The sequence below is a fragment of the Ursus americanus genome, chromosome X (genome assembly GCF_024610735.1).
Source record: "Ursus americanus isolate L20-20 chromosome X, mUrsAme1.1.p, whole genome shotgun sequence".
Taxonomy (NCBI): domain Eukaryota; kingdom Metazoa; phylum Chordata; class Mammalia; order Carnivora; family Ursidae; genus Ursus; species Ursus americanus.
This window is the reverse complement of record NC_142164.1, coordinates 15,212,374-15,237,820: the sequence shown is the minus strand read 5'-3', so window position 1 is coordinate 15,237,820 and position 25,447 is coordinate 15,212,374. Positions and strand designations below refer to the sequence as shown.

General features: G+C 41.8%; 1 protein-coding gene across 4 annotated transcripts in view; it reads left to right on the top strand.

Moving 5' to 3' along the window:
* The window catches only part of SLC9A6 (solute carrier family 9 member A6), a 53,152-nt gene that overhangs the window by 11,727 nt on the left and 15,978 nt on the right, over positions 1-25,447 (top strand). For 3 of the 4 annotated variants that reach the window (XM_087860048.1, XM_087860047.1, XM_087860049.1), the window contains 10 exons: positions 28-105; positions 390-466; positions 776-888; positions 3,886-3,991; positions 8,702-8,843; positions 10,932-11,037; positions 11,331-11,419; positions 14,211-14,324; positions 19,321-19,432; positions 20,337-20,490. In XM_087860048.1, the coding sequence (XP_087716174.1) occupies positions 28-105; positions 390-466; positions 776-888; positions 3,886-3,991; positions 8,702-8,843; positions 10,932-11,037; positions 11,331-11,419; positions 14,211-14,324; positions 19,321-19,432; positions 20,337-20,490 (1,091 nt within the window). Of the gene's footprint in view, positions 1-27; positions 106-389; positions 467-775; positions 889-3,885; positions 3,992-8,701; positions 8,844-10,931; positions 11,038-11,330; positions 11,420-14,210; positions 14,325-19,320; positions 19,433-20,336; positions 20,491-24,797; positions 24,888-25,447 lie in introns of all 4 variants that reach the window. The other variant, XM_087860050.1, reaches the window with a different exon arrangement.

Genomic DNA, 25,447 nt, shown 5'->3' with positions numbered 1-25,447 from the left:
ATCTAAAAGAACTCTTTATTTTAACAGGTTACCTTTGATCCAGAAGTATTTTTCAACATATTACTTCCTCCTATCATATTTTATGCAGGATATAGTCTGAAAAGAGTAAGTGCTTGTGTATTTCATATACTTTGAATAACTTTAAACTCCGTGGACTTTGTCATGTCTGCCACTTCAGAAACAGGCAGTTCTTCCCAGTTTTCCCTCCCTTCTCCTCTCCTTGCTGAAATTTATGCCTGTACAAAAATTCCTTCTCTTATTTCCTTTAATGAATAATGCATTTAATATTAGCAAATTGTACCAGAATAGAAAGCCTTTTCTTTTTCAAATAATCTGTAAGTATTCTAACACAGTATAACTTCTTTCTTTCTTTTTTTTTTTTTTGTTAGAGACATTTCTTTCGAAACCTTGGGTCTATCCTAGCGTATGCTTTTCTTGGAACAGCAATTTCTTGTTTTGTAATTGGGTAAGTACTTGAAGGTTAAAACATTTTTTATCCTTCAAATTATACTTTTTAAATAATGCATATTTGATTTATGCAGTATTATATTCCTGAGTGTGTCTAAGGACCTTTTTCAGTAAAACGCATTCACATCGATGATAAGTTGTTTGAATTCTCCTTAAGGCCAAGGTATTACCATATTTAAATGACATGAATTAAATCTGGAATTAGTCACAAAGTACTACAGTAGACCCATCTTATTCTTACTATATTCTAACTTCTTTAACAGTTGCTGTTTTTTTTTTCTAAAGTAGAAATGTGTTTATTGACCAGGTCAATAATGTACGGCTGTGTCACACTGATGAAAGTAACTGGACAGCTTGCGGGAGATTTTTACTTTACAGACTGCCTGCTGTTTGGTGCCATTGTATCTGCAACTGACCCAGGTATGTGCCCGGGAGGGTGGAGCTTTAATACTTAAGGTACCGTGTTTTGCTAGCAAAAGCACATGTGTGCAATCTTTCCTTTAGGTGTAGAATTCATAAATTCTCCTAGTACATTACTTCCAATTGTAGAGGAAAAGGCAAAATTCATGGGTCCTTTTGGCTTAAGCACACATTTTATTTTATTTTATTTTATTTTATTTTATTTTATTTTATTTTATTTTATTTTTTATTACATTTGCCCATTACTGGTCCTCAGCTTGATGCTGTTTAGACGACAGCTCTAAGGCCTTTGCTTCAGAAATTCAGGTTGGTGTCTATCTTTAGTAATTGGGTATTTGGAGAATATGAACTAGATTAGTTAAAATGGGTAATAATGGTACACTTCCTTTCATGCTTCTGGAAAACCAGTTTCCTAAAAATCTTCTGTTTATATTCAGCTATCCACATGTAAGAACAAGAAAACCAGTTTTTAGATGATCATTAGAAGGCAGTTGTGCTACTATTAGTGTGATTTGGCATCATTGGTGGGCCTTATTATACATTAAAGAATTGTTTTTATAAAATTGGCTTTATGGTGATGTAATAGTTTTTTAAGGTTTTATTTGTTTATTTTAGAGAGAGCGAGCTGGGGCGCCTGGGTGGCTCAGTCGGTTAAGTGGTCTGCCTTCAGCTCAGGTCATGATTCCAGGGTCCTGGAATCAAGTCCCCCATCGGGCTCCCTTCTCAGCCGGGGAGTCTGCTTCTCCCTCTCCCTCTGCCCTTGTGTGCTCTCTCTCTGTCTCTCTCTCACTCTCTCAAATAAATAAATAAAATCGTTTTAAAAAATGAATGCTTTAGAGAGAGATCCTGCACACGTGAGCAATCGGGGAGGGGGGGTAGTGAGAGAGAATCTCACGCAGACTCCGCACTGAGCACAGAGCCCCGTGAGGGGCTTGATCTCACAACCCTGAGGCCACGACCTGAGCCAAAATTGAGAGTTGGATGCTTAACCAGCTGAGCCACCCAGGCACCCCTAAGATAGTACTGATATGAGCACAGCTGGAGAATGAATACAATTCTGTGGAGTTAGGTGGTAGTTTTCCTAGTACTGTATTGGTGAACCTCACAGCTACATTCACGGTAGGAACTTAGAGAAGATGCAGGCTGAAGACCTAGTGATGGGACGGGAGACTGGAGTTTTTGAACTAAGGATGCAGGGTTTCTTTCTCTGGGCTTTAGGACCTTGGCAGAGATTTGTTCTGTTTTACTTTTTGCCCTTGTAAGTTAATCATCTTCTTTAATTGTCATGCAGCACAATTAAAGGTAGGATCCTAAGGTTATCTCTGAATTCCTGTGTTAACTCTGATAACACAGGGCATTACATATAGGAAGTAGGAAAATATGTTCTCTGCTCTATACGAGATGATTTTATAAAGCTCAGAGGACATTTTACAGAGGCATTTGTATAGCTCAGTATTTTTAAAACTGAAAATGAAATTGCTTCCTTCAAGACCATCAAGGCTGCCCCCTTACTGTTTAGAGCTGCTCCCATTATCTGTATGAAGATAAGATGGTTTTTGCAAGGAGCCAGTGGTCTCCGTTTTCTGTGTCCTTTTGCTTAGAAGCAAAGTCCTCCACTTTTCAAAATCTATGAGAAATCTAAGTCAATTGGACTGGCTACGTTACTTTATTTTTTTTTAATATTTTTTTTTTTAGATTTTATTTATTTATTTGACAGAGAGAGACAGCCAGCGAGAGGGGGAACACAAGCAGGGGGAGTGGGAGAGGAAGAAGCAGGCTCCAGTGGAGGAGCCTGATGTGGGGCTCGAACCCAGAACGCTGGGATCACGCCCTGAGCCGAAGGCAGATGCTTAACCACTGCGCTACCCAGGCGCCCCAATATTTTTTTCATTATATTATGTTAGTCACCATACAGTACATTTTAACCTTGTGATTTTGTGTTGGTAGAAGTATTGCCTGAATGGCTCACACAAAACTGTTCTGCTCATGTTAAGTTGGACAGTTACATTTCTTCTGAGTTATATAGGCATTTACCCCTATAATAATTCTGTTATTTTGCAATTGTTCACTTGCTAGAAGGGTGAGCCATAGGTTCTCTTTGCAAAAGTCTTCAGCACCACTTTTGTCCTCCTTTTCTCTGTAAGCTTGTGTATCAGTATATTCCAGATGAAATGCTTTGCAGTAGAAACTACATCCTTTAAAATGCAAGTTTCCTGTTTTGTTGGTTGGCATTTGAAGGGGCTTTCCCATCTCTGGTTATAATAATCTTTCATGTCTGCTTGGGTTTATTTAGTGAGTGAGCTGTATGTGACTCCGCAGGTAAAGTTACATTACAACTTCAGTCTCATCCGATTTTCTAAGAATTCTCATGGAATTGTTGCCTAGAAGACGAAGGGTTTTGTTTTGTTTTGTTTTAAGTCTTATCAGGCTGTAATAGCCTGGTGGTTGGTTTCTTATTAAGTTAAATATAGTAGCTGTAATTCTAGTCATAAATTTTATCTCAGCCAAAAACCAAACTTGTGCTTTCATTTCCTACAGTCTTTGCTAAACTAAACCAGTGTGCCTGAAATTTGCAAGTCAAATAAAAATGAGTTGTAAGGCTCCAAGGAGAAAATGAAGTTTGCAGCAAGAGATGCTTTTCGTAATACCCTTCTTCATCAGATTAATGATAACCTGGTCTGTAAGAAGTTCTGTATCTATTCTTTATGGAAAAGCAATGTGCAAGACATTTGCGTGAAACGTGTAGGTCAGCTCAGTCCTCCAGCATTAATTTCAGCTGTTTGTAAGATGAAGGAAATATTGCAGGTACACGATTAGGGAAAAGAGAAGTATCGACAGGAACATACTGAATCTTTAATATGGTAAGAGAAATGTTTGTTGGGATCAGATCCTAAGAGGAAGAAATGAATTTCTAAGTAGCCATCATAATCATCTATGAAGGGGACTGTGTTACATTTGTAATGTTTAAATACTCCTCTGACTCTTTCTACTTGATAGTGACTGTCCTTGCCATATTCCACGAGCTTCAAGTGGATGTTGAACTCTATGCACTTCTTTTTGGGGAGAGTGTCCTCAACGATGCTGTTGCCATAGTGCTGTCTTCGTAAGTGGTTTTTTTTTCTTGTTATCTTCTGTATTTTGAATGTCGGGGTACTAGGAACCGAAAGTCGCTTATTGATTGAAGTGCATTACGAATGCATTTGTTTGAAAGACTGAAGCATTGTTTTTTTCCTCCTAAAGAGGTACAAACTTACAGACAACATGGAAAATGCGGGGAAGAAAAAATGGTATATCCTTCTCACTCCTAAAGACAGTACTCTAAAGATTCGAGGGCACTGCCTTTTATTCTTGTGTTCTATGCATGCTGTTTTTACACAGTTGTGATTGTGGTGTGTATATATTTTTTTATTCTGTTTTAACATTATAACGTGAACATTTTCTTTTTTAATTAAATTTTTGGAACAGATAATATATTTACATGGTTCAAAAATCAATAATGTATAGAGAGGTAACATAGAAAAGTCACGTTCTTACTTCTATTCTCATCCACCTGTCCCCCCAGCCTCTTACATGTAACTATTTTGACTAGTTTCTTGTGTATCCTCATATTTCTTTATCCAAATGCAACCACACATATGAGTAAATATTCTCATTTGCCTCTTATTTCTTATTTTAAAAGTAGCATGCTAAATACATTCCATGTCTAGCTTTCTCTCACATAACTATATCCTGGAGATCTTTCCATATCGAAGCAGAGAGTTTTCTCATTCTTTGTTTGCAGCTGCGGAGTATCCTATGTGCTGTACTATGAACTGTTAAAGTTGATTTAATCAGTCTCCTATTGCTGGAAACGTAAAAGAGTTTTCAGTCCTTTGCTATCCCAAACAGTGCTGCAGTGATTAACCTTGAACTCACCTGTTTTATACATGCATAGGTATATTAGTAGGATAATTTTCCAGAAGTGAGATTAGTATGTTAAAGGGTAAATACATTTGTAATTTGGTAGACATTGCTACATTGCCTGTCAAAGAGATTATGCCTTTTTGCACTTTAACCACTGAATTATGGGAGTGCCTGTTTCCTCATAGCTTCCCCAACAGAATATTTGTCGGACTTTTACATTTTTGCCAGTTTGATGATTGAGCAATATCTCATTGTAGTTTAATTTGTATTTCTCATATTTAACATAAGCATTGCAGAAATGTTTGTTAATTTTTAGAGGTGTTAAGACAATTATCGAAATGAGCAATACTTTAATCTACTTACAGAAGTTACTATACATGTTATTAGGTATTTGCAGGCGAAAGAATGAGTCTGAACCTCTGAGGGACTCAATCCTGCCAACCCACTCCTACTAAGCAAATATCTAGCCCTGTAGACAGTTGCCTTTACTCCATACATCCAGTGGGTGGAGGCCAGAGGCGCTGCTCAAGATCCATCAGTGCACAGAACAGCACCCACCACCCACCAAATAATTATCTGACCCCAAATACCAGTAGTGCCGGGACTGAGACACGCAGGTGTTTTAACCAAGATCACTTGTCCATTGTTCTTAACATTGCAGTTGGTATCATGTACTCTTTTGTATTGTACCTTTTGTCGTTATTTATGATAATAAAATTAATACATGTTTGTAACAATCTCAAAGTATTTGACTTAGAAAGTAGAAGATTCCTGAAATTTCAACTCTCAAATAACCACTATTAAGGTTTTCATCTAGGCTTTCCCATTAGGATATTTTTTTAATGATTTTTTATTATATTATGTTAGTCACCATATAGTACATCCCCAGTTTCCAATGTAAGGCTCGATGATTCATTAGTTGTGTATAACACCCAGTGCACCATGCAATACGTGCCCTCCTTACTACCCATCACCGGTCTATCCCATTCCCCCACCCCCCTCCCCTCTGAGGCCCTCAGTTTGTCTCTTTTTTTTTTTTAAAGATTTTATTTATTTATTTGACAGAGATAGAGACAGCCAGCGAGAGAGGGAACACAAGCAGGGGGAGTGGGAGAGGAAGAAGCAGGCTCCCAGCGGAGGAGCCTGATGTGGGGCTCGATCCCATAACACTGGGATCACGCCCTGAGCCGAAGGCAGACGCTTAACTGCTGTGCCACCCAGGCGCCCCCCTCAGTTTGTTTCTCATAGTCCATAGTCTCTCATGTTTCATTCCCCCTTCTGATTACCCCCCCTTTCTTTATCCCTTTCTTCTACCGATCTTCCTAGTTTTTATGTTCCATAGATAAGAGAAATCATATGATAGTTGTCTTTCTCTGCTTGACTTATTTCACTTAGCATTATCTCCTCCAGTGCCGTCCATGTTGTAGCAAATGTTGAGAACTCGTTCTTTCTGATAACTGAGTAATATTCCATTGTATATATGGACCACAACTTCTTAATCCAGTCATCTGTTGAAGGGCATCTCGGCTCCTTCCACAATTTAGCTATTGTGGAGAGATCTGCTATGAACATTGGGGTGCATATGGCCCTTCTCTTCACTACGTCTGTATCTTTGGGGTAAACACCCAGTAGTGCAATGGCTGGATCATAGGGTAGCTCAATTTTTAACTTTTTAAGGGACCTCCACACTGTTTTCCAGAGTGGCTGTACCAACTTGCATTCCCACCAACAATGTAGGAGGGATCCCCTTTCTCCACATCCTCTCCAACAATTGTTGTTTCTTGCCTTGTCTATTTTTGCCATTCTAACCGGCGTAAGGTGGTATCTCAGTGTGGTTTTGATTTGAATTTCCTTGATGGCTAATGATTTTGAACATTTTTTCATGTGTCTGTTAGCCATTTGTATGTCTTCATTGGAAAAGTGTCTGTTCATATCTTCTGCCCATTTTTTTGATTTGTTTATTTGTTTCTCGTGTATTGAGTTTATATAAATATTTTAATAATTTTTATTTTATTTTTAATTTAATTTAGTTTTATTTAAATTCAGCTAATTAACATATGTATTATTAGTTTTAGAAGTAGAGTTCAGTGATTCTTCAGTTGCATATAACACCAGTGCTCATTCCATCAAGTGCCCCCCTTAATGTCCATCACCCAGTTACTCCAGCCCCCCACCCCCATATTAATAACTTTTAAACAAAAAAGGCATAGTACTAAACATACTCTTCTGTAACTAGCTTTTCTCACTTTGACATTTTACTGTGTTAATACTTCTCTTATCCCATTATATGGTACACCACAAATTTACCTCTCCTATTCCTTACTGATTGATGTTTTCTAATATTGTTTTATTGTGAATGGCACTGCAGTGAACATATTGATGTGTAAATCTCTCTGAATCCTTGTGAGCTTTTCTGTAGGATGTTTTTTAGAAGTCAAATTTCTAGGTCAATGGTTATGATCAGTAAAAAATTGAGAGATACAGTCCTGTTTCCCTCCAAAAATGTAAAATAGGTCTATTTGAATGCATTTGCATGTAAAAGGAGCCACAGGTATAGTAATACCCAGCTTCCAGGAATATAGCATAGGGAAATAGTCCAAAATTTGGGAAAAGTGCAAATACGCTCTTTCACATGTTTATTATAGTAACAAAAAATATTAGAAGCAACTTTTACATGTCTAACAGTAGGGAAATGGTTAAACGAACAGTTATATCCATTTGGATCATTTTGAAGCCTTAAAAACCATTTATGGTGGTGAGACCCTTTAGGTATAGATAAGATAGCATGACATTAGAGGCCAGTTCATATTTATTAAAATAATATTTTTTTTAACTTAACTGTGGAGGTATGAAAAGAACTTGGTGTACATGGTATAGCAAGTCCATTTTTCAGCCTTGAACCTTAAAAAACATGGCAGTAACCACAGGGAGAATTCAGTATATTCCTGGGAATGTGTTTTTTCTCCTTCTCTTTGACACGACTTGTGTGATGTCTTTGAGTCCTGACTTTTTATAAAAACACTGGTACATCAATTAACTGAGACAAGAACTGAGTTGCTAATGGTAGGTACTCTCGCCAGACACCTGTTGGCAACAGTGATTTTCTCAGCCATTTCTATTTCCCAGGGTGACTGTTTTAAAAAGAAGCATTTTTAGACCAGGTTTGGACTTGTGAGTTCAAGATGGAGAGTGTCTCCTGTAATTGCGTGTCTTGGCCTCTTGCAGAGTGACTTTCTTTCAAAAGTTTGAGGTAGGGATCCAGCTGGGTAAGCTAAGTGGATTCTAATTCCTTGGATGGACTTTCAAGCCTTTTTCCCTATAAAAGTCTATTTCAGTGAGTGAATAGATGTCAGGCATTGGGCCCATTCTGGTATTCTAAAAGTTGAAAGGATACTTTAGTCATCTTTTTTTTTCCCATAGGAAAAACAAAATGTGACCAGGTTGAATATTGAGCAGTATTCTTTATATTCTTATACCTCTGCTGAAAACAAGTGGAATTTTTCATTAGTTTGCTCACATTAGTATGTTAGGGCTTGTAGGCACTCGGTGCGAGGAAGTCTTGAACAGAGTCATAGAAGAATAGGACTGCAATATCTTGACGCTGGAGAAAAAGGCTTGGTACAACTTCACATAGACGACCTTAAAACATTCTATCTCCTAAAATTGTCATTTAAAGTAAAAGCTGAATTTTCTTGCTAGCTGGATCCACCACAGGGTGTTTTGGTAACCTTTTGTCCTTATTTTGGCAGTTCAAATCAAAAGTTTTTGTCCTCGCTCCCCCCTCCCCCTCCCCTGATTTCATCTTTCAAGCTCTACTACACTAGAGAATATTTATTTATTTTATTATTTTTTAGGTAGTTTTTAAAGTAAAAGTTGCTTCTGGAAGTAAAAACAAATCTCTCTTTTGTAGCTCAATAGTGGCATACCAGCCAGCTGGAGACAACAGCCACACCTTTGATGTCACAGCCATGTTCAAGTCTATTGGGATTTTCCTTGGAATCTTCAGTGGATCTTTCGCAATGGGCGCCGCTACTGGTGTGGTGACAGCTTTAATATCCTTTTGTTAATCTTTCCTTGTTAACCTAAAAAGTGGTTGAATACTGTATTCCATGGTCTCTCCTGTTCCATAATTGCCATTGTGTTAGAACTATTTTTTTAAAGATTTTTATTTATTTTTTTGAGAGAGAGACAGTATGAAAGAGAGGGCATGAGCAGAGGGGAGCGGCAGGCAGAGGGAGAGGGAGAAGCAGGCTCCCCACTCAGCAGGGAGCCTGACTCAGAGCTCCATCCCAGGGCCCTGAGATTATGACCTTAGCCGAAGGCAGACGCTTCACTGACTGAGCCACCCAGGCGCCCCTATTTATTTATTTCAGAGGGAGAGAGAGTGAGAGTGGGGGGAAGGGCAGAGGGAGAGAGTCTTCAAACAAACTCCCCACTGAGTGTGGAGCCCAATGTGGGGCTCGGTCCCAGGACCCATGAGATCATGACCTGAGCTGAAACCAAGGGTCAGATGCTTAACCGAGTGAGCCACCCAGGCACCCCCATTGTGTTATAATTATTAACCTTATAACCAAGGACTTGGTTTGAAAACATTATGTAATCATCTTTACCAATAAATAAATAAAGGAATTTCCTTGTTTTGCATTAGGCTGCATGCTCTGCAACTTTCACTACAAAAGTCTAATTAGACACAGTGACCCTCTGGGAGTGAATTTTAAGGTTGTAGACTAAATTGATATAAAGGTAAATATATTCGAGTGAGCCTCTGGGTATTCTGCCCTGCTGTTCATTTGCTCTTTGTTGGGTGGGACAAATAGGAAATGTACGACCGTGATGTCAGTTGAACAAAATCGGCTTCCTGGGTTTGGACAGATGGGAGCTCCTCTTAGCTCTCACCGGTTTTAACCTTCTGTTCTAGAGTCCTTGGCACCGCCACTAGTTCGCTATTAGAAATGTTGGGCAAGTCGTTCTTGTGCTCATTTGGAAAACGCTTCTTGATTGCCTGCTGCATGCCAGATGCTATGCTCTGGGCATCAGAGATGGACGAGACAGACATGGCCTCTGCCTTCCTGGAGCTTCTGGTACAGGAGCACTGACACTTCACCTGTGGGCCCTCAGTGTAGGAAGGTGGCAGGTAGGGGCAGCAGGGAAGATGAGTGGGACTAGATGATCTCTCAAGAGCTGCCAGCTCTAAAACTTCTAAGATATTTTCATACAAAACAAATGCTTTTGGGGGCACCTGCCTGGCTCAGTCAGCACAGCGTGTGACTCTTGACCTTGGGTTGAGAGTTCGAGCCCCATGTTGGGTGTAGAGATTACTTAAAAGTAAGATCTTTAAAGAAAATAAAACAACAAATACTTTTTTCAGGGATCTGTCAGTTTGCTCTCCTTCAGCCTTGTGCTGGAAGAGACTTATCTTACGGCTTTTTACAGGTGAACGGAGGCACGAAGAGACAGTAAAAAGTTCTGAAGGAGGAGCCAGGACAAATCGTATTGCTGCCCCATTACAATGTCCTTGAGGGGAGGCAGTCTGTCTTGTTCCTCTTTCTGCAGTGGTACGCATTTGTTGAAGCAGGTGTGGATTCCAGCCTGAGATTTGTCACAGGTCTGCATGGGCTCTTCCCCAGTCGACTAACAAATACTTTCTAGATTTGTATGAGTGAGTGACGTGCCATGGTTTCTTCATGGTGGAATGCTCTACATCACGGAGGTGCGAGGGGATCAAATAAACACGAAATCTCATGGAAATGCCATGTTCTTGGTGAATATAAATTGCTATAATTAGGGAAGCTGTCTTGCTTTGGGTTGCAGAGTAATAGTCAGAGGTGGCCTGTTGTGTGTGATCTGCTGCCCGCATCTCTGACTGTCCTTTATGATGTGGTTTCCAGCAAGGCATGTGATACCCATAAAACAATTGGATGGACAGAGCTGTGTGACTTCCTCATGGAAGCAAAGACTGCTGACTCCTCGGTACAATGCTCATTTTAAGAGGTCCTTCTCTTTGGCGCCTCCTTATTCTGTGATTTGTGTTAGATTGGAGAACCGTTCTTGCCCTTTCATGGTTGCCTTGCCTCGACTGTTATTTTTTGTAGTCTTACTTGCATATTACGAGATCTTGTTACCAACCTTGACAGTCTCACGTGACAAAGTTCACCAAATTACGGGAGTTCCAGCTGTTGGAGACAGGCTTGTTCTTCCTGATGTCCTGGAGTACCTTCCTCTTGGCTGAAGCATGGGGCTTCACAGGTAGGGTCTTCTCCTTCTGATCATAAGCCTTCACAGGGAGTGACTTTGCCAGTCATTGTTTCGACACGTGGGTGCATCCTCCTCTAGCATTTGAACATACTTGTTAGCATTAGGATTCATGCTGTCACTTTAGAATATAAAAAAGATTTTTAATGAAAGTGGTTCCTCTTAACAAAGTAAGTCACAACTGGAAATTTCAACACTAAGCATATGATCTTCTATAAAATACAGGCCTCGGTACAAAAGTTGGGAAGTCTCCTTTGATGTGAACTTGGAACTTGTTGTCTTTATAGGTGTGGTTGCAGTGTTGTTTTGCGGCATCACACAGGCCCATTATACATACAATAATCTGTCCACAGAGTCTCAGCATAGAACTAAACAGGTAAGAGAAGCTTTAAAGTTTGTGAATAATCGTTTCCTCCTTAGCAGCAAAACCAAAGTCTTTCTTTACTGAAAAATCGTCTTTAGTTGGTTCCAAATGCTGTCTACTCATTTCAGCTCCTCTTCCTTTGACTCCAGAGATAGATGGGATTGGCAGGTGGTGGCAGCTTTTAGGGTAGAGATAGTTCAGCAGAATAGCTAGGAGCCATTATTATTGGGGCTTCAGTGATCAATTGGCTTCCCTTCCTTGTTTTCCTGATCGAATTGCTCTTAAGAGGAGTGCTTTGGAAGTTCACTCAGGTCTGAATAGAAGGATCGCTGGGTAATAGACACAAGATTAATTTCTGATCTGACTGGCTCTACTGCTGGGTGACACAGAGAAGATCGACTTCCTTCGGGCACTTCGCAGCTGCTCAGTTTCCAGGAATGCCAGCTACACCAGTGGTTGGGTTTCATATGGTGCCGAATGATCAGGTGTGCAGGATTTCTGGAGGGAATTATGAGGGACATAGGCATAGCATTTCCTAGTCTCATGAGGTGTTTGGGACAAATGAACGAGCAATATATAATGTCTGAAATAGAAACAAATGCATACTTGATTATGATTAGATGCTTTCAGTTTTGCCAAATGACTAGAACACAGTGAGATTAGCCTGGAAAGGACTCCTGATAAAGCAGGAGCAAATGTCATTATTCTTTTCTGCTTTCTTCTGGAGCCACAAATGTAGTATATGACCTATGCTTTTTCCGAACTCCTCAAACGAGATTAGACTTTTCTTCCCCCAAGCATATATACTGAGGCTACAAATCCCTTTTACAAATTAATTTACTGCAAAAAGTGTGGAGAAGAAAATCAGCTGCGGTGTTTGGTATTTTTCTAGACAATGGAGTGGGGAATTAACAATAACAACGAGGTAGGAGTTTTCAGTCTTGTTGGTGATGTGAAGCCTGTATAGCGTTAAAAAAAAGAACAACAGACTAATGGAACTTCTAGACTGTGTTTCAAATGATATGTCATACAAGAGGTCAGAGAAGCAGGGAAGAAATGGTTTGAGGCTTGAGGAGGCTGGAAAACTATCATTGAAGAAATGGTATACCTAGAGAGATTGGAAGGATTCAGAAAAACAGAAAAAGGATAAGAAAAGAAGCCATAGGGGAAACAGTACTGGTAAAGGCAGGAACAAAAAGGTACCTAGTGTTAGCGAATGGAAAGCCACAAAGTGTGGTGCAGGGGTTGGCAGATGATGGCCAGACCTTCCTGTAAGGTCTGTGAGCGGAGGTTGATGTTGACGTTTCTAAATGGTTGGAAACAAAAGAAAATTTTGTGACACGTGGAAATTATATGAAATTCAGACTTCAGCGTCCATTAGTTTTATTGGCACGCTGCCACACCCAGTTTTTAACATGTAGTCTGTAGCTGTTTTTGTGCTGTGTTGGTAGAATTGAGTGACTGTGACAGGGAACATGTGGCCCACAGATCCTCAAACATTTACTCTCTCTCTGATCCTTCACAGGAAAAGTTTGCCAACCCTTGGTGTTGTGGATTAAAGCAAAGAGTCTGTTGTTCCAAATCCTGGTTCCACTGCTTGCTGGCTGTGTGACCGGGGGCAAGTTACATAACTTCTCTGTGCTTCAGTGTTGTCATCTTCAAAATGAGGATAATGATAGTACCTGCCTCATGAAGTTGTGAGATTAAAACAAGATAATGCTTGTAAAGTCCTTAGCATGGTATCAGGCTCATAGTAAAGACCAGATAAAGTTTAGCTATTATCATTAAACAAATAAGTATAATAATAGTGTATTAAGTCATTTAAAGTAAATTAAATATATGCTTACTTATTTCCATTTTTAATTCCCATTTTTCAAGAATGAGGCAAGCCCGATTTAGAAAGTTTAACTTGCCCAAAGCCACACAGCCAGCAAGTGAAAAAAACAGGCTTCAAGCCAAGGCATTTTGACCCCTGGGTACATGTTGTTACTTAACCGCTACCCTGTTTAGTGGGGCAGAGGGCTCATGTGCAAGAGCAGTGGTAGGTAACTACGACAGACAGGGATGCTGGATTACAGAGGGCCTGAGATTCATTCATTCAGCAACTCAAGTCACAGGTCTCGGTCCCTGCTGTGTCAGTAATACTTGCAGTGGTGTGAATGGGCAGTGGCGTGAGTGGGCGGGGCATGCAGGCAGCAGGGGAGGGGAGGAGCATAAGCAAGCCCCTGCTCCCTAAACAGGGGCTAAGACCCACGTAAAAAGTGAAATCACATGACAAGGAGGTGATACGAAAGTTGTCATGAGGCATTCGATGCCAAGAGGATAGAATTTGAACTGGATCTTCCAGCCTGGAAGAGGGAGGTGTCTTCAAACTGCCATATCCAGAGAGACTCACTGGGTGAGGGTGTAGGATGGGGGCAGCAGAGGTACAGTTAATAACAGGCCCTTTGCAGTAGTAGGGGTGGGGTGTGAGGAAAGCTTTAGACTCAGGCAGTGGCAGGGACAAGGTACATCCCCAAAGAAAACTTGACAGGGTTTGGAGGAGGAGGAGGAGGACAATATCTGAACATGGGGATTGACAAAGGAAGTGATGGGGGGATGTGCGGGGGCAACATTTCTGGCTTTATCTGTGGGACTAGAAATGTCATCTCTACATTTGCTCCCCTCTAAAGCACCTATTTTGGGGATGAACATGAGCTTTACATATGTGAAGTGTCTGCCTCGTTATCTTTAGTGATACTCGTGTTTTCAAATTATGTAACTTATGTATTTACTGGACTAACCTTTTAAAATTTCGTTTCAGTTGTTTGAGCTTCTCAATTTCTTGGCAGAGAATTTCATCTTCTCCTACATGGGACTGACACTGTTCACCTTCCAGAACCATGTCTTTAACCCAACATTTGTAGTAGGCGCATTTGTATCCTTTATTATGTGTTCTATTTTGAAAACTTCTTTTCAGTTAAGATTCGCAGGTGTTTTCTGGAGAGGTGATTGATAAGAATACATTTAAATATATAAAATTTTCCCCTGAGTAAAACAAAGAAGGATTGCAACTCTTTTTCCTATTATACTTCTTCTGTTCTCTTTTCATTTTTGTTTATTGCACAAATAACACAGGTTGAGATGACAAAAAAAGGTCTCTGACCATTCCAGCAGTCCCCCAAAATGAAACTGTTTGTCCTCTGTCACTGAAGGGAAGAGAGAAAGCAGATCCTGGCTAAGAGTTTGCAGTCTGCACCACAGGGCAGTCGTGGCAGGATGGTGAAAAGCTGAAGGAGGCTGCTTTCCTCTGTCTCTGTCTCTGGCTCTAAAAACCAGTCAAAATGGAGAAGCTGAGCACATGAAAGAGAGTGCTCAGTAGTGCCAGCCTCAGGAGAAGACAGGAGAAAATGGACTCTAACCTGTGGGGAGGGGTTGGCCTCCAGAGGGAGGAGGCACAGCTCCACCATTGTTCCAGGCGAGGACAGGGAATGTGAAGATGCAGGTACACACCTGTGAGATGGAGTTCCTGTCTGATGGCTTCTATTTTTATCTGTAAAGTAGGAGGTGAGAGCATCTGCTGAGAGGGAGGGAGGAGCAGGTGGCCTATCAGTTATCTATTGTATAACAAAGTACCCTAAAATGTAGCAGCTTAAAACAACAAACAGGTATTACTTAACGTAGTTTCTGAGGGTCAGGAGTCCAGGAACAGTTTAGGTGGGTTCTGGCACAAAGGTCTCTCCTGAGGTTGTGGTCAGGCTCTGGACTAAGGCTGTACTCTCTCAGGACTTGACCGAGGCTTGGAGGATCCTCCCTAGACTCACTCACATTGCCCTTCGCCAGAGGCCTTTCTCCAAGGGACCTCTCCATGGGGCAGCTCACAGCATAACTTCCCCCAGAGGGAGCGAGCTGAGTGAGCACGAAGATGGAAATTGAAGTGCCTTTTATAACCTGATCTCGGAAGTGACTGTCATCCCTTCCACCACACTGTATTGGTCACACTGATGGCCCCTGGTACAGCGTGAGCAGGGACTACATGAAGGTGTGAATACTAGAAGGCAAGGATCACTGGGGTCCGTCTTGGAGACTGGCTTCCACAGGCGATAGGATTTTGAAGAGAAGGTTTGGAAATAGATGTAGAAACTATGGGCGAGTGAGTAAGTGAGTTGACCAAAGAAAGGCATTGCCAAAGAGTATAAAGGACGCATTTGAGTTTGAGGAATAGGCACTAACTATAGACTCAGTCTGCCCTGTTGTACTACTTTGTCCAGGAGTACTTGACTGGAAGCGTGGAGAAGAGAGAGAGATGGGTCCTTCGAAGTTTGGGGTTGAGTCGAATGAGTGCAGTGAAAACCCAGAGAGGGGCAAATGAGTCGAGGGTACTGGGAAGAGTGTTACTAGGATGTGGCTAAGAAAGGAAGTGAAGAAGGGAGAGGACTGGTTGTTTGAGGGAAGAGTTGAGGGCTCTTTGGATGGGAGGTCCCAGGGAGGTAACGGTGGGGGAGCCATCCTAGGGGGATAGATAAACATGAAACACGGAAGCAGGGAGTGTGGTTAGAGAGGGGGATATTTGAATTAGTGGTTTCCAAAAGAAATATTTTTAAAAAACTACTTCAGAATGAAGTTTCTGCCAAAGAGATTACCGGAAATATTTTTAAAGTTAAAACTCTATATAGGATCTCTATTAGAAAGTGAGGTATTACTGAAATGCCATTCTGTCATGTTTTAGTCTTCTGGGAATGAACTTCAGGCAAAAAAGAGAAAACCCTATTAATAAGAGAAGCACCGTAGCTGGAAGACTCCCATGAGATCGGTCCCTTCATATCCTGCTAGTCGTTGAGAAACTTTTGAGCAGTCAACTGGCTTGATCTACCCTACTTATCCAGAAACGAGGCTAAATATTCTCTATACATTTCTGAGTCTGTGAGGAATTCAGGTTCCTCAATGCAAAAGCCTACCATGAAAATTGACTTTTACCAGGAGAGAGTTGTCCTCTTGCTGGCTGTATTAGTTAGGATATGGGCGTGACGTTATGTAACAATAACCCCAGTTAACCAAGGTTTAAACAAGACAGAAGTTTCTTTCTCATGTCAAAGTCTGAACTAGTGTGGCAGCTCTGCTCCACAGCGTCATCAGGGACCCAAGCAGCCTTCTTGCGGCCATCCTTCAGGACTTGCCCTTATTCTTAGGGGCCAGCGTGGCTCACCCCTGTGTCTGGCAATTCCCCTTAAGAACATGACCCAGAATAGGCACACATCACTTCCACCTTACATCCACTGGGTTACACGTACCTGCAAGAGAAGTTGGGGACTCTATTCTTTATCTAGGTGCCTGTGTATGCAGATGAAAACTGGAGGTGAAAGCAAGGAGGGTCTACTACTAGAGATGAAGGGAAGGATAGATATTGGAGGTATAACTAGCAGTCACTGCCACATTGGCCCCTGTGTTTTGTTGTTATTTTCTTTCTTTTTTAGGGAATCACTCTTTTTAATAACCTGTACATTCTAGAGTAGTTTTAGATTTACAGAAAAATGATGAAAATAATACAGAAAGTTCTCCTATACCCCACACCCAGGTTCCCCTGTCATTAACATCTCACACTAGCGTGGTACACTTGCCACAATTAATGAACCAGTATTGACACACTGTCATCACCTGAAGCTCATACTTTATGCAGATTCTCAGAGTTTTTCCCTAATGGCCTTTTTCTAGTCTAAAATCGCATCCAGGATGCCACACTGCATTTAGTCGTCATGCTTCCTTTGGTTCTGGGTGACTGTGACAGTTTCACAGACTTCTTTTTGATGACCCTTGATAGTTTTGAGGGGCTGCTGGTCAGGTACTTTGCAGAACGTGTCACAGCTAGAATTCCTGATGTGTTCCCCATGATTAGACTGGGGTTGTGCAGCACTGGGGAGGAAGACACAAAAGTAAGGGGCTGTTCCCATCACATTAAATCAAGGGGCCATGCTTATTAGCGTATGAATAATATTGATACCAGCCTTTATCACTTGACCGAGATAGTGTTTGTCAGGTTGCACCACTGTAAAGTCACTCATTTTTTCCCCCTTTCTATATTGTACCACTTGGAAGGGAGTCACCGTACGCAGCAGGGAGTTAGGTTCCACCTTCTCAAGGACAGAGTATCTACAGAATTATTTGGAATTTTTTGCATGGGGGATTTATCCATTCTCCTCCATTTATTGTTTTATTGTCATTTATATCAATATGGACTCACCGATAATTTATTTTATACTCTGGGTTATAATACATTACTACTTTTTAAAATCTTATTGCCCAGACTGTTCCAGCTTTGGCCCTCAGGAGCTCTTTCGGTGGGTACTTTGTCCCTTTAGCACACCCCCATCATTGTGTGGTTTGAATTTTTTATTTGAGCACTTCCTTACTTTCTAGGGAAGATGCTTCATGCTCATCTTGTGTATTTTCTGCTTCAACCTCAAATCAGCCATTTTTTCGAGGATCCCAGGTTCCTTTTATTGGGGAACAGAATTAGAAACCAAGATCTGGGCTATAAGTGTGTTCAATGTTATTGGGGTGTCCTGGCTTCTAGGCACTCCCAGCTGTCACAGGGAGGAAATATGTATATATATACTAGCTCCTGTACGTACATACACCTATACATGTCTATGTAGTCATACGTATCTCTGTTAAGCCGAGCATAAGTTCATACTGATGTCTCCAACTCTAATCCATTACCACATGCATCATTCTGGCCTCCTCCTCCTGATGACCTGTGAACTCCCAGTCCAGTAGTGAGAAACCTGGCTCCCACCGTCCACCATCCCATTCCCTTAATTGTTCCACCCCAGCCTACATGGGAGCATCAGAATCGTTAACCAGCACTCCCATGGGAAACCACCTGACCAACGAGCCCATGATGCTTATGTGCAGTTCCTTGTGCCTTTAGTCTTACCGACTCTGTCCACTTCCAAAGTTACTCAGGTCAACACTGTTTACCTAGTTTGTTTTTTCTCCTCCCCCAGCTCCCCCTACCTTGTTTTGTTTTTCATCTTAAATGTTACTTTTTAACCCTTTTAGAAAATGGGGTAGAGACTGTATTATGACAACTGAAATAAAAATTGTAATTGCGAAGCAGGAGTCTCTATACACAGGAAAGTGGGCAAAAAGACACGAGGATTGGTTTCTAGTTAAAAACCAGTCCGAATTCCCATTAAGACTTCCATTTGAAGCAGGGTGGAAGCATAGACTTGGAGGAACACAGCTGGGCTAGTAGGAATTTCAGTGCTAGGAGGGGTTACAGCTGCCCTTCTCTTTGTTCTGAGGAAGCAAGGGCAAGTTTAGCCAGTATTGCTCTCTCCCCCACCAACACTGACTTAAATTAAAATGACTTAACCTATTATACGAATGATCTTACGGTTATACCAAAGAAGATCGGCTTTTAAATGTTTCTATTCATCTAATGTATTTCCTGTATGCTAGAGCTGTACTGTCCAATTTGGTACCAATTAACCATATGTAATTATTTAAATTTAAGTTAATTTAAATGAAATAAAATTGAAAGTTTAGTTCCTCATCACACTAGCCACATTTCAGGCACTTACCATGTTGGACAGTGCAGATATGGAACGTTTTTGTCATTGCAGGAACTTCCACTAGACAGCGCTCTGTTAGCAGAAGCAAAAGACTGTTAGAGACTGAACTTCTTTTTTAAGATTTTATTTATTTATTTGAGAGAGCACGTGCGCGGGGTTAGGGGGGAGGGACAAGCATGGGGCTCAGTCTCATGACCCAGAAATCATGACCTGGGCTAAAAATTAAGAGATGCTTAATGGACTGAGCCACCCAGGTGCCCCAGAGATGGAGCTTCTGAAGATACTCTTTTACCATCTTGAGTGTGTAGTCTAGATAATATTAATAGTAAAACAAAATTAGCCTTAACCTCTTAATTTTAGATTGCTATTTTCTTGGGAAGAGCTGCTAATATTTACCCCTTGTCCCTCTTACTTAATTTGGGTAGAAGAAGTAAGATTGGATCAAATTTTCAGCACATGATGATGTTTGCTGGTAAGTTGTAACTTTTCCTCTCTTGGCCCACTCTAGGAAACCACTCACAACACGTGTACTAGCTTGATTTTAAACAGAAATGATGTGCTAGTAATACAAGACTCCCTTAAACATTGAAGTTGCAACCTCCAATAGAAAATTCTTTTTAGAGTGTCCTGTTCCCTTCTGTGAGAATTTTTTTCTGGTTTCAAATTCCTGGTTCAGAAATACATCACATGTAGTAGAGAAGATAAAGATTCATATATTTTCGCACAGAAACCTGTATGTGAGTGTCGATGGTAGTTGTAGTTGTAATTGCCAAAACCTGGAAAGAGCCCAGTGGGTGAACAAATAGGCAAACTAGGATGTCCATGAGGCCGTGGGCACTTAGCACTAAAACGCCAAACTGGGGTACGCACAACAGCATGGCTGCGCCTCAGAGGCATTGCGCTGAGTGAAGAAGCCAGTCTTAAAGGGTTACGTTCTCAAAAAGACAAAAGCACAGTGGTGGAGACCAGTTCAGGGATTTGGCAGGGTGGCAGAGGGGTTGGGCTAGAAAGATGTAGCACCAAGGAGTTTGGTGAGGGGGTTGGCGGGGGTGGTGACGCTGTTCTGTGTCTTGGTTGCCCTAGTGGGCACATGCCTCTATGCTGTGTCAAAACTCATGGGACTATACACCAAAAAAGAGTGGCTGTTACTGGGTGTAAGTTGAAAAAATAAAATTTTAAAATATTGTGAAAAGGCCAGTGCATGTCAGGATCCCCCCACTAATTCTCCATATTTGTATATACTTCTGTGCATTAATATATATTCCATATTTGTTCACATGCTTCTAAGTTCTTAGAATGTGCCTTATTTCTCGGAGTTTCTGAAGCTTGAGTCGGTAGTGAGTTATTGAAGAACTGCGTCTTTCGTTCCCTTGCAGGCCTCCGTGGCGCGATGGCATTTGCCCTGGCCATTCGGGATACTGCCACTTACGCGCGGCAAATGATGTTCAGCACCACGCTTCTGATTGTGTTTTTTACCGTGTGGGTATTTGGTGGTGGCACCACTGCCATGCTCTCGTGCTTGCATATAAGGTAGGTAGTGCCTGGGGACCTCATTTTAGTAGTAAATTCTAATTTAGGGTTTTTTTTTTCTTTCAATTATGAGAAAAGTTGAAGCTTTGATGAATGTATAATGTTTTATTTTTTGCTTTTAAAAATCATGTAACCTGTAGTACAGAGAAAATGGGAAGTGTGCAAAAGAAAGTGAAAAACCATTGTTTACACCTTGAGGGATGTCCTTCCAGATCTCTGGCTATGCGTTATATGTATTTTTAACAAAAAGGGGCAACACTGCAGGTATTCTTGTAAAGCGATTTGTAAATGTAGTATAGCGTGGACATTTATGTTAGGAAATATATTTATATCAGAACTTCATGGCTGCATGCATCATAATTTATTTAACCAAATCCCTATCTTTGGACTTTTGCATTGTTTGTAGGATTTTTCTGTTACCATTACCATTTGAGGATTTTGCTATTAAGTGTTGCCATTAACAGTGTGAAAATTCATAAATGCACACACCACTGTGCACTTGTTTATTTCCTTAGAATCCATTCCTAGGAGTGGCATTGCTCGGTCAAAGGGTATGCATATATTTAAGGCTTTTGATCCATATCACCCGATCAGATCGAAAATGTTTCTTCTCATCTACAGCATATGAGACAGTCCAATTTTTCCCAACCCTAATCAGTACTAGACGTTATCCTTCTTTCTCAACTTTATGATCAGCACTGTTTCTAACCTGACAATCCAAGGCCAAGATTGCAAGATCTTGGTGTTAAATGTATACTAGTTAATGTATTCAGTTGGAAAGCTCCCTGTCTCTCAGGAGTTCTGCATTGTTTCCATGGATACAGCAGCCTGTGTTGCTAAAGCTTTTGTAGATTTTAGTTCTGTGTTTGACTGAAACTTCATAGACCTTCTGCCGAGCCTCTAGAATGTATAGGGTGCATTAGAGAAAACAGTATTTCACATTATAAAATCTGTTACCCATTTTTTCCAAACTATTATGTCTTTCTCTTAAACATTCTAGAGACCAGCCGGCCCTAAATCACACTTTGAATGTTGTTATTATTGTCTTTATTTCTTTTTACTTTTCAAACTCCTTTCTTACCATTGCTGTGCTATTATTGTGTATAATTGAAAATAATGTTCTTCTGATCCTGATCATTACCTCAGGGAGGACCTGGCATTTGTTGAGCACCTACTATGTTCTGGGCATTGTGCTAAGTACATTTCATGTATTTATCTAATCACAATAGCTCCATTTTACAAGTTAGGAAATAGTGGCTCTAAAAGTTTCTAAGTTGTTCAAGGTCATACAGAGAATTAAGTAGCAGACAGAGGCTCTCCAGTCGCTCCTCATTTCTCATAGACTGCTGCCTCAAGAAATGAGGGTGTTAACTTTTGACAGGATTAAATTCCTTTCTTGCCTTAAGAGCTTGTAAATGAAGAGTCTTCCTTATTCTACTGAGAAGAGCAAAATTAAATATAAGATAATTTATGAAAAGTAATGCTCTTCAGTAGATTCTCAGCATTTCTGCGGACTCAGTTCTCTTTTCTGATGGCCCTCCACACAAACACCCATGCCTACCGCCCCCCCCCAAAAACCCCGCCTAGAGTTGAATCCACCTCACCAGATTTGCAAGCCCTTTGGCCACATCTTGCCTGTCCCGGAGCACAGTTTGGCACTTAATCGTATGCATTGCCTTACAGTCTTTGGTTAGTTCTTACTGTGGTGGTTTGCGGGGGTTTTTGGCCTATGTGTGAGCCGAGGCTGGATTTTAAGTTTCCTTTCCCTCCCCCCAGATTTGTCTAGTACAATTTTGAAAATGCTGAGAAGTCCTTCAAGTTTAAGATTCAGGCAGACTGAGATTTGACTTTGAGTTCTCACTCCTTCATTCTCCAATTCTGTGGTCTTGGGCAAGTGCTTGACTCTTTTTATGCCTCCAACTCCTCATTTGTAACATGTGTGTGATAGTACCTGCCTCCTTGAGGGTTGCTGTAAGGATTCAGTGAGCTCATGTCTGTAGAGCTCTTAGCACAGCATTTCCAATTGTGCCTTTTATTCATTCATTTGATTAATACCAATTGATCACCAACCATGTGCCAGGCACTGTTTTAGGCTCTAACTTAGTGGTTCTCAGCGGAGGGGTACAATTTGGCAACGTCTGGAGACATTTTTGATTGTCACAAAGAGAGGAGGCTGCTCCTGGCATCTAGTTGGCAGAGGCCAAGGATGCCTCTAAACACCCTGTAGGGCCCAGAGCACCCCCCCACAACAAAGAATCCTCTGGGCCAAAATATCAGTAATGCAGAGGTTGAAAGATCCTGCTCTGGATGGCTACAGCAGTCACAGTAAGATAGAAAAGGTCCCTGGTCTCATGAAGTGTACACTTCAGTGGGCAAACACAGACAATAAGCTAGTAAACAAATAGATGAAGAAAGCAATTTAGATATTAAGTGCTGTGATGACAAACTGTACTGTGGTAGTGCCTGGGGGTAGAGTGAATTTTATACGCAGAGGTCAGGTAAGGGCTCTCTGAGGTTCCATTTGAGCTCAGGCTATCTGAATGACGAGACTGTGAGTTAAACAGTGAGCAGGAAGAATTGTCCAGGTAGTAGGGAAAAGAAGTGCAAAGACCCTGAGGCAAAAGCAAACTTTGCCTGTTTAACGAGCAGAAAAAAATCCCACATAGCTGGAATATAGTGATTGAAGGGTAGGTAGGAGCTGAGGTGGGCAAGATCCTACAGGGGCAGGGGTTGGCAAATGTGTCCTTTAAAATTTTTTTTTAAAGATTTTATTTATTTATTCGACAGAGATAGAGACAGCCAGCGAGAGAGGGAACACAAGCAGGGGGAGTGGGAGAGGAAGAAGCAGGCTCATAGCAGAGGAGCCTGATGTGGGGCTCGATCCCGGAACGCCGGGATCACGCCCCGAGCCGAAGGCAGACGTTCAACTGCTGTGCCACCCAGGCGCCCCGGCAAATGTGTCCTTTAAAGGGCCGGATAGTAAATACTCTAGGCTTTGCCGGCCATATGGTCTCTGTCTCAACTACCCAACTTTAGCGTGAAAGCAGCCATAGACAAAGCGTAAATCAGTTGGCATGGCTGTGTTCCAGCAAAACAGGAGCCATACCCGATGTGGCCTGTGGGCCGTAGTTTGGGGTGCCCTGCTATCTGGCCATGTAGGACGGGTGAGGAGTTTGGATTTTAAAATCTGGTTGGAAATCTTGTAGGACTTTAAAGCAAGGGAGTGACATGATCTGTTTGACCGTGTGAAAGGACCGCTCCAGCTGTTGTGCAGACAAAGGATCCTCAGTGAGCTAGAGCCAGCCGGCCCCCTCTTCCTGCGTCCTTTCACGTAGTTTGTGACAGTCACACTTGGCTCCCTGTCATTTCCCACACAGACTTGGCACTTCTCAGTCTCCAAGCCTTTGCTCATGCTGTTTCCTCTGCCTGGACTTCTCCTTCACCCCCCAGGAAATAGCACAGCTCACATGCCTCCTCCCTTTGCCCTGTTCTGTCAGACCCCCCTCTTCCCTTTGCTTAACATGGGCCTGCCTGTTACAGCACTTATCTCAGCCAGCCTCGTCATAATAGCAGTGCCAGAAGAGCTGCTGCTGTTGAGTGAGTGTGAGATGAGGCATCAGACACTTTTAAAATCTTGAGGTACATTTTCTCATTTAATCCTTGCATCAACTCTATGTGGTGGATATTGTCCCCATTTTCCAGGTGTAAAATTGGGGTTCGTCGGGCTGCGTAACCTAAGTTCACCCAGCTAGCAAGGAGCTGAGGCCAGACTGGAGCCCAGTCCTCCCCAGTTGCAACGAACCCCAATTTTTGTCTGTGCCCCCCACTAGTCTGTGAGCTCCTTGAGGGCAGGCGCCATGTCTCATTCATGTCTATGCCCTGTGCCTAGCACAGTGCCTGGCAGATAATAAATGCTCTATAAATGTTTATTACACTCAACTGGTTTCCAGTCACAGTCCATCTGAGAATTACAAACATGCTATCCCCAAGACCACTAGATGTCACTTTAGATGCACAGATGTGTCTAGAGTTTAATATGGCTAAGAAGGCATTAAACAGCTTCTGGCCATTTAACAAAGACGGGACGAGCCTTTCTTTGAATTATGAATCTGGTCATGGCCATCTGTTTTCAAGTACTTGACCATGAGTCACTGGCCTTCCAGATGAGGTCTTGCATCATTTTCCTCCCTTTGCTGTATTCATACTCTGGGCTGCTACTGCTACAGCTTCTCACGCTGCTCTTTTTTCTGTGTTGTCTGTGGTAGTGACCTTAATCGATAAACATTTGAGCACCTATTGTGTATCAGGTACTGTGCTAGACTCTGGGGCTACAGAGATGAATTGAGACATGGCCTTTACCCTCAAGGAGCTCACAGTCTATTTGGGGAGACTGACAGGTAAATAATTATACTCTACCGTGCTAAGTATTGTGATAGAGGAATCTAGAAAGTGCTACAGAAGGACAGAGGAAAGGCTGGTTCCACCTGCAGGGGTCATAGAGTGGTTCTACCTTTAAGGGTCATAGAATGGATCCTTTGGAATTTGCCAGGAAGAGTAGGAAAAACATGAGGGACAGTGCATTTCAGATAGAGGGCAAAGGCGTGGAGGTTTGGGAGAGGACGGGGGTGGGGAGAGGAGTAGGCGGGGATGGCTGACATGGGGCGTGTAGAAGAGAATGAGAGGAAATGAGGGCGGCAAAGTAGGTTGGAGTGACAGGAGTCGCCAGTCCGTAGACAGTCTTCAGTGCCGCCCGAAGGGCTTTAGACTTGACCCTCTGGGTTATAAGCTACTCTCGGGGTCTTTTGCCAAGGGACGACCCCGTGAGTTCCATGCTTTAGACCTAGCTAACTCTAGGGGACATCCTGGCAGCTAGACAACTTTACAGCCGATTGCGACAGACCTCATGAGTCACAGAGAGGCCTGAGCTTGAGCTGTTGGAATGGAAAGGAGAGAAGAT